This window comes from Cyprinodon tularosa, unplaced genomic scaffold (genome assembly GCF_016077235.1).
Source record: "Cyprinodon tularosa strain WSP-4 unplaced genomic scaffold, ASM1607723v1 ctg108, whole genome shotgun sequence".
Lineage (NCBI taxonomy): Eukaryota > Metazoa > Chordata > Actinopteri > Cyprinodontiformes > Cyprinodontidae > Cyprinodon > Cyprinodon tularosa.
The window spans coordinates 403,183-412,078 of record NW_024037871.1 but is presented as its reverse complement, the minus strand read 5'-3'; the positions used below and the strand labels follow the sequence as shown (position 1 = coordinate 412,078).

The 8,896-nt window shown below is 38.2% G+C and overlaps 1 protein-coding gene across 1 annotated transcript; it reads left to right on the top strand.

Annotated features, from left to right (window-relative positions):
• The first annotated feature begins 1,102 nt into the window (after positions 1-1,102).
• On the top strand, positions 1,103-6,432 carry kpna7 (karyopherin alpha 7 (importin alpha 8)). The gene is made up of 12 exons (XM_038290669.1): positions 1,103-1,182; positions 1,267-1,401; positions 1,472-1,554; positions 2,437-2,605; positions 2,688-2,787; positions 2,868-2,950; positions 3,767-3,853; positions 3,945-4,121; positions 4,206-4,439; positions 5,645-5,827; positions 6,082-6,228; positions 6,304-6,432. The coding sequence occupies exons 1-12, from the start codon at positions 1,117-1,119 to the stop codon at positions 6,382-6,384; spliced, it is 1,545 nt and encodes a 514-aa protein (XP_038146597.1). The 5' UTR covers positions 1,103-1,116; the 3' UTR covers positions 6,385-6,432.
• Positions 6,433-8,896: the final 2,464 nt, after the last annotated feature.

Sequence of the window (8,896 nt, the reverse complement as noted above, 5' to 3'; positions counted from 1 at the left end):
GGCGCTGCCTCCTCATTAAAGATCCATGTGAGACCTAAAGGACCCAAACTTCTCTTAACATTATGTGAGGATTATTAGATCCTGGTAACATAGATTTGGAAAACAGCTTATGAAATCAACAACAAATAAATAAAAAAATAAACAAAATATTAAAATCTTCATATTAAGGCAAACTTTGAAATGACTAAGAATTAATCATTTTACATCACATTCTTGTCCTCGGAGTCTGTTTTTGCATGTAGGTGGGAGGTTTTTTGAGATGCCATAAACCTACACCATGGAATTTCCTGCATGCACCTCACATTGTTCAGATTAGGCAATCAACAGAACCAGGTTACACCCTCCAGTGTGTCCCAGAGGAACCATGAGCACTTCCAGGTTAAAGGGTGAGCACACAACAAATTAACCTGTAAGCATCAGTCGCCTCAACTTTTCACAATCTCTATATATATATATATATATATATATATATATATATATATATATATATATATATATATATATATATATATATAAATTTTGTGTGTTTTGCTAATTTTATTCTTGTTTGCTTATTTCCTTTTGTAAATAAAATAAAGCCTTTAAGCTCTCTTCTACTGTGTACTCGGATTGAAATATTAAAATCAAAACATAAACTGTATCCTGTCTACAAGATTCATTTAAACCCATGAATTTGGTAGGAACTTAGATTCAGAAAAAAATGCTGTACACACCTAACCTGACAACAGCCAGATGCATCTGGCTGTTGTCAGGTTAGTACACACCTTATAGAGAACAGATAAGTTGCAGTTATTTATGCTGTGCTGCCATCTGTTGATCAGGAGGGGGCACAGCATAATCACTGCATTACTGGACCAGTATTGCACCAATACTTTTGTGAATGAGACCAGAATATACATCAAACTATTTCATGTGAAGCAACTGTTTATACATTTGTGTGTATAAAAAAAATGTCACCACGTTAAAACTTGTTTAAAGGAAATCTAAGGGAGACTAAAAGTAAATCTGGATGATAATCAACTTTTAATTGGACTCACCTGTGCTGGTGATGCTGGTTATAAATCCTTTTGTTTCCAAATGTGAACTGAACCCAACTCTTCTGACACAGCAGCCAACATGCCCACCAACAATGTTGTGGACCAGCGCATCTCCAAGTTTAAAAACAAGGGGAAAGATTTAGCAGTAAGTCATTATTCATGTTGTTTAAGGTGGTGGTTTTCTCTAAAATTGTATTTCTTTTGAATATGTTTTTACAATAAAATGTAGAAACTCAGAGAGAAGCGGATCAGTGAGTGTGTTGAGCTGCGCAAAGCTCAGAAGAATGAGAACTTCCTTAAGAGGAGAAACATCACACTGTCTTCTCTTCCTGATGAGGAGGCCCTCTCACCTGAAAACGACACGGTCGGTTTGCAGTAATTATTCCTCAAAGTCCTAAACCAGGAGAGTTTTTTTAACCACTTTGATCATGTAGGTGAGCTACAGGATTGAGGATATAATCCGAGACGTGAACAGCAAGGACCGGGAAGCCCAAACCAGAGGCTGTCAGGCAGCCAGGTGGGTTACCTGTATTACCAATAAAACCTTAACACAATCAAACCAACTGGGTCCACTGGTTGGCTGAATGGACATATTCAGCAGCAAGTTTACTTTTTTGTCAAAGTATCTTTTAAAAAACTAGAAGACCGAGTAGATGTAAAGATTAAACTTAATTAGTGAAAACAAAAATTACTAAATTACTCAGAGCTTCTGTAGGGTGTAGATGTTAAAAAAAACCTGCTTGTTTTTATTCGATGTTCTCATGACCATATTGGCTTTGTTCACCTGAGATCATCGAGGCCCACAGGCTGAATCGGCTCCCTTAAGAGCCAAAATGTCATAATGTAGAGATGTTGTTTTAAAGTGGCTAAAACTGTGAAATAAATGGAAGTAAATATGTAATATTGGAGAAAATGGTTCTTTTTCCAATGAAGTTGTTTAATTTATGCAGCTGCAAGTGGTTGAAACCCCCGGTCCAACCGTTATCCTTTCTTTTTACACCCTTTGAGTATCTCTTACCTATCGTTTCTTATGTGCATAAATGAAATAAAATACATAAATGAATGCATAAATGAAATAAAAACTACATTGGGGCATCAAGAACTTAAAGATCAGCATCTTAGGATGGCACGGATGGCCAAAGGGGGGGATGGGGGGGGCGTGGAAATTTTATTGTAATCCAAAGGGGGGCCCAGAAGAAAATCTTTGGGAACCACTGCCTTAATGGAATGTCCATTACAACTTTTCGTTGGTGCCCATATTTAATGACCAGACCAGGCAACAAAAAGGAAAGGGCACAATGTTGCCATAATTTATAATTTGGCCTGGTGGTGTTTAGAGGGGACTTTCTTCACCCTGTCCAGCCTCTGCAGGTCAGGTAACTTTTTGATCTTCCCACAGGAAGCTGCTCTCAAAGGGCCGTGATCCTCCCCTAAAGGAGATCATTGATGCTGGTCTACTTTCTCCGTTTGTATCTTTCCTGGCGATGGATGATGAGCCGACGCTGCAGTTTGAAGCAGCCTGGGCTCTCACAAACATCGCCTCTGGAACATCCTGGCACACACAGCAGGTGTCTGTACCAAATAAAATCAGAGGCCGTAATCCTAAAGAAATAATTTGTCCTGTAAACCAATCTACATTTTCCTCCTCAGGTGGTGGAACATGGAGCTGTTCCAGCTTTTATCAACTTGTTGGCTTCACCAGTTTTGCACATCAGTGAACAGGCAGTCTGGGCCCTGGGAAACATTGCAGGTCAAATGTTTGCCATCATGTGTGAAGTGTTGAAGAAATGTAGAGGTGGCTAACTAAAATTCTAAAACTCTTGCTTACAGGTGATGGAGCAGCGTATAGAGATATCCTCATCGAGTGCAATGTTATCCCGGCACTGCTGGCACGCATCTGCCCAGACACACCAGTGAGTCAGTCTCTAAGATGCTTGTGAGAAAACATTGTTTAAATCAAGCTGCATGCGTTGTTCTCCTGTAATGTTTCAAAACTTTGAGTCGGTGCGTGAAATGTAAAACTGCTGTGCATGTTTACCTTTCATTAACACACAGTCCAGTTTTTTTGTCTGCGCCATTTAAAGTCTAACTACCTTTAGTCTAAACTGTTAAACACGACCCAGACACATCTGATGGATGTAATTAACTGAAGGAAGCAGGTAAACATGAAATTGATTTAATTTGCATAGAGTATTCAATAGCTTGGTAACTTGCAATTGTAATCTCTTGCTTGGCATCTTAACCCTTTAAAGCCTGGACTGTGAAATAATTGAGAAACTTTCTCAAATATGAAATAAAGAAACGTACCTCTTGAATTGGTTAAATTGGAGCATTATTTGCATCAATTTTGCTACATTAAGTCTTTCTGTATAATTTTTGCTGTTTACTAAATGTGTCTGATTTTGCAAGTCAGGGTTTTCAAAAGCAAAAATTTCACACTGATTATGCAGAAGTCACAAAAACTCAGGTATGACATGATGCACTTGGCTTTAAAGGGTTAAGAGGTATATGTTCATATTTCTTGTTCCTTATATCATTACGGAAATTAGAACAATCTTAGCCATGTTTTAGATGCCTTTTTTTATTTATATATATATATATTAAAAGGCATCATCCTTAATGCAACTTTCTGTTCATAATTGTCACTCAGTTGGGATTCGCATTTAAAGTGTATTAAAAACAACTTGATGGCAAGAGCTCTAATGGTTCAAAACTATGGCTATCTGCAGGTTGGCTACGTGCGGAACCTCACTTGGACGTTGTCAAACTTATGCCGAAACAAGAACCCTTGTCCACCACTGTCTGCAGTTCAGCAGGTGTGTGTGTGTGTGTGTGTGTGGGGGGGGTGTTCTTTATTTGCTTACAGTGTGAAATTTGTATTTAAGAGACTTGCTGTATTTCTTGCAGATGCTTCCAGCTCTTATCCAGCTGCTCCACCTTAGTGACAAAGACATATTGTCTGATGCATGCTGGGCAATCTCTTATCTCTCAGATGGCAGTAATGATCGTATTGATGTAGTCGTGAAGACTGGCATCGTCCCACGACTCGTGCAACTTATGAACAGCAAGGAGCTCAGCATTGTGGTAACAGTCCAAGCCTGAGGAGTGATTAACTTTGCTTAATAAATGTGCCAGATGGAATTTTCTTGCTCTTATTTTGATCTCTAGACCCCAGCGCTTCGCTCCATTGGAAACATAGTGAGCGGCTCTAACCTGCACACCCAGATGGCCATAGACGCTGGTGCTCTTAATGTCCTACCAAATTTGCTGAGGCACCCAAAACCCACTGTGCAGAAGGAGGCAGCATGGGCTTTGTCAAACATTGCAGCAGGACCGTGTAAGCAAATCCAGCAGCTCATCACTTGTGGCCTGCTTCCTCCTCTTGTAGAAGTGCTCAGAAATGTAAGTAATGTGCACACTTATTGTTTTGGTGGTCGTAAAGATTTTTTTTTTTTTTGGCCATTTCAAAATGTCCAATCACTGCTCTACTACAGTGGAGAAATTGGCTTGTTGGTACCATAATATCTGAAAGATCAAGTGGAAGACTATTTATGCTAAATGTGGATACCCTATAGCAGAGGTCACAGATTAGTGGACCCACCTGCTGGCTAATCCAGACCCAACCTGATTTAAAACATTTATAAATTACTGCATGTTGTCTGATGACTGTGTATAACTTCACCTGTGCTGCTTCTCCTGTTAATATGGTAAAGCCCTCTGGATAGTCTGGGACAAGGCTATGTGATACGAATTGGCCAATGAGCTGTCGGTTTGGGTCACTGTGGTGAGACATTTTTAGACGCGACAGGCAAACCTGTGGCAAGCCTGGTGATGGGGAAAGGAAGAGAAGATGAGGAAAGAGCAGAGAAAGTGTGGACTGCTGGAAGAACTGCAGGGAACTAGCGAAAGTGAAACGGCGTCCTCAAAGATGACCCTGCTCCTTTTTGAGTATGTTTGGCTCAACCTGCTGCTGTGAAGCAGGATTCGCCACCATGAACATTATCAAAAATATCAATCCAGGCTCAAAACAAGCACCTTAAAATGTGCTTGAGATTGGCTTTGTTGCCACTGCTTTCATTAAACGATAAAAAAATAACATTTGGTCAATTCAGGTGTTTTATAAAAGATGTGAATCAGGAAATTGTCTATATACCAAACTGAACGATTGTTCTCCATTTCAATAAACACTCTACATTTTAAAATGGAAAATTTTTTTTATTTAAAAAGTCAGTGTATAACAAAATGCCTAAACACCTCATTTTAATTCAGTGTTAAATTCTGTTTAAAGTAAGATTATAATTAAAAATGTCTCCAAACATTTACTGTTTTTTTTTTTTTTTTTTTTTCCTTCAGACCCCACTGATTTTTAGTTACCTGTCCCCTATAGCTTTAATGATTTCACTTTAACACAATGGAGAAAATTGTCAAATTAACTCCCAATGACTCTCTCATAACATTGTTGACTTATCCTTTTAGTTTTCAATAGATGTATCGTGAATGAGATTAATAAAGCGATAACGTTTTTCTACAGTCCCACAAGTCTTCAAAGGTTTTTCTTGTGCAATTAAACTATCCACAATCTCAAATTATGACTTTGCTCTTTAAAGGGTGACTTCAAGACTCAAAAGGAAGCTGTTTGGGCAGTGACTAACTTTACCAGTGGGGGCACTGTAGAGCAGGTGGTCAAGCTGGTGCAGAGTGGAGCCTTGGAAGCCATAATCAACCTACTACAGGTCAAGGATGCCAAAGTCATCCTGGTCCTACTGGAAGCTGTCAACAACATATTCATGGTGAGTGGGAACTCCTGTGATACAGAAGATCAGAAGCAAATCAATCCAATCCACTTTATTTATATAGCACGGTTTAAATAAACACAAGGTTTCCAAAGTGCTGCACAAAAAGATAAAATAACTAAAATAAATAAAAGTAATAAAATAAAATAAAAGCACTGCCAGCACAGGATAAAAATATGCATGTGTATACATAAAATCAACATGTGTACATAAAATCAACATGTTTAATCAGCCTTGATTTGTCTCATCAGGCTGCAGAGAAGCTTGGAGAAACCGAAAAGCTTTGTCTGTTGATAGAAGAGCTGGGAGGACTGGAACGGCTTGAGGTGCTGCAGAACCATCCCAATGAGATGGTGTACCAGGCTGCACATGACCTCATCCAGAAGTACTTCAACGATGTAGGTCTCTGTACAGGAAACTTGAAAAATTCTGACAGTACTGTATTAAGTAATTCTGTTTCACTTCTATTTTAGGATGATGTTGAGGAAGTCCAGGTTGATGCAACACAGAATCTATTTCAGACTTCTGATGTAAAGAAAACCTTTGAATTTTAAATTCTTTTTGATAAATTTGAAAAAGTAAATAAAGTTGTGCATATAAACTGTAGCTTATGGTGCTGATTCTGGATAGATTCATACAGCTCGAGTGGATCAAAGGGCTTAATTGTTGGAGGGGAAATTCTTATGTTCTCCAGCTAATGTTTGGGGAAAACCAGCATAAAGGTGCAACTTGATTAACACCCTTTGATATTTAAGGAATTAATTTCAATCATGGCAACTGTAGTTTAATTTCTTAGAAGTAGAATGTCGCATGCAACAAATTCTAAAGTGGATATATACTATATCTGTTCTTGAGGCTCCTTTGCATCATGGTAGGAAGATGGTGAGTGGCAATATAAACTGTTTGGATAGGGGTACCTTTCTGACCTATAAAGTAAAGTCTTACATGGTTAACTATAACGCTATGAAAAAGGTTTGTAATCATCTGAGACGAGTAGTACATTTGCAGAAGGACCCCTGCTGCACTATTGAAATTAGAAAACTCACCTTCAGTCTCCAAATCAGCAGACTGGAAACTTAATGTAGGATATAAGATCCAACTTTTACTGTTTAAACATTGAACCATAGGGCAACAATCAACCTATTTTCTTTAGGATAGTCTATAATGTCCTGGATGGGTCTGAGATGCCTACTTGTGTGTCCTGTACATGTTGTGAATCTTCTCTAGCATGTTTTTTGCATCAGTTTTTTCATTTGTCATCCCAATCTTCCATTTTTTTCAGAACTAGAATCTGCCAAATTGATGGCTTCCAGCATGATTGTGTAGGCCAAAAAATGCTGCGTAAAATCAAGGTTTTCTGCAGCTCATCTTTGTAAACTAATACAAATTTATTTCATTTAATTTCTCAAATCTTATAAAAAAAATCAGTTTTTCTGTTCTAACAAACAAACCCTGGAACTCTAATTTTTAAGGCAGCTAAGCTTGGAAATCTAAAGTTCAAATGCACCAAAAAAATAAAAATTTAAACATTCAAGTAGCCTCGGTATGACTGAACACAAACAATTAGATTTCTGTGGCCAGGGGGGGAGGAGATAAGTTGGACAAGTTTTGGCTATGGATTCAAACGGGTCCAGATTTCTCCAGCTTCTACTGCCTGTATGCTCCGTCTGCAACTGACGGCTGACGCACAAAGCAGGCAAAGAATGGATGCTGAACTTCTCACTACTACTGTGACAAGTCCATTTGGGGAGGTGCAGCAGCAGTACCCTTATCACAAATGTCAAATTTGTAGTCCCCACACTGCAGAGATGTTGGCATTACCTACTGTTTGCTCAAATGCTCTGAAGGAATTGATCAGTTGAACTAAAACAAAGTACAAAAAGCCAGTATTAAAAAGTTTATATTAAATTTATTTCAAAGAAAAAATTCATTTTTATTCAAAAAACTGACCATTAAATTTATAGCAACCTTACTTTTAGACCAGGAATGACCAAAGTCGCTCCTCCAGGGCTGATGTCTGCAGGTTTTAGAGGTTTCCCCACCATGGCATAGCTGGACTTTTGCTGAACCACAATCAGAATCGGCTGTACTCAAGCAGGACAACCTCTAAAACCTAAAGGACAGCGGCCCTGGAGGAGCGACTTTGAGTATGCCTGCTTTAGAGCTATAAAATAAATGACCAACACTACAGTTTATTATAATATAGATTTGTTAGGCAAAATCCCAACTGAATAATTATCGAACAGAATATTGCAAAAGATTCACAATTACATTTTTTACATGCAAACTTCAAAAGATTTTATCCAATAGACCAGGCGTCTCCAAACTCGGTCCTCAAGGCCCCCCGTCCTGCAGGTTTTAGAGGTTTCTCTGCTTCAGCACAGCTGGTTATGATTGCAGTAGACCAAAAGCCTGTTAATCAGCTGTCAATTAAAATCAGCTGTGCTGGAGCAAGGAAACCTGTAGGACAGGGGGCCTTGAGGACCGAGTTTGGGGATGCCTGGTCTATTGGATAAAATATTTAAGTTTGCATGTTAAAAAAAAAAAAGAATCTTTTGCAACATTCTGTTTTATTATTCAGTTGGGATTTTGCTTAAATCTATATTATATTAAACTGTAGTGTTCATTTATTTTATAGTAATAGACAAAGGAGTGCATAGTTGAAGTGGCAGTAAAGAAATGCAGTTAAGACTTTTACCAATTAAGGTATGGGCTCAGTGGTGGAGTAGGAGCAACATGGAGGCTACTGGTTGGACTTCTGCACACCTAATCCTCTTCTGTCAAGCTTTTCATTAATGCACATTATCTAAAAAGTGGCATGGATTTAAATCCAGCCATCCTGTGATCCAACTCATTTAAATTGAATCCAAAAACTACCTTCAGTCAAATAGATGGTAAAGTCAACCTGCTTATCTGATCTCATTAATGTAGCTCTAGAGGTTTAGAGAACTGCATTTTTTATTTATATATATATATATATATATATATATATATATATAAAAACTGATAAATTTGGAGCAGGTTGATGTAAAGATTTTGGGTTTCTTTAGATTCAAATTCATGCAT

Coding starts and splice junctions, on each gene's coding strand:
- kpna7 (XM_038290669.1), top strand. CDS start 1,117: ATGCCCACCAACAATGTTGTGGACCAGCGCATCTCCAAGTTTAAAAAC. Junction 2,606..2,687: donor CATCCTGGCACACACAGCAG/GTGTCTGTACCA, acceptor TTTCCTCCTCAG/GTGGTGGAACATGGAGCTGT. Junction 2,788..2,867: donor GGCCCTGGGAAACATTGCAG/GTCAAATGTTTG, acceptor TCTTGCTTACAG/GTGATGGAGCAGCGTATAGA.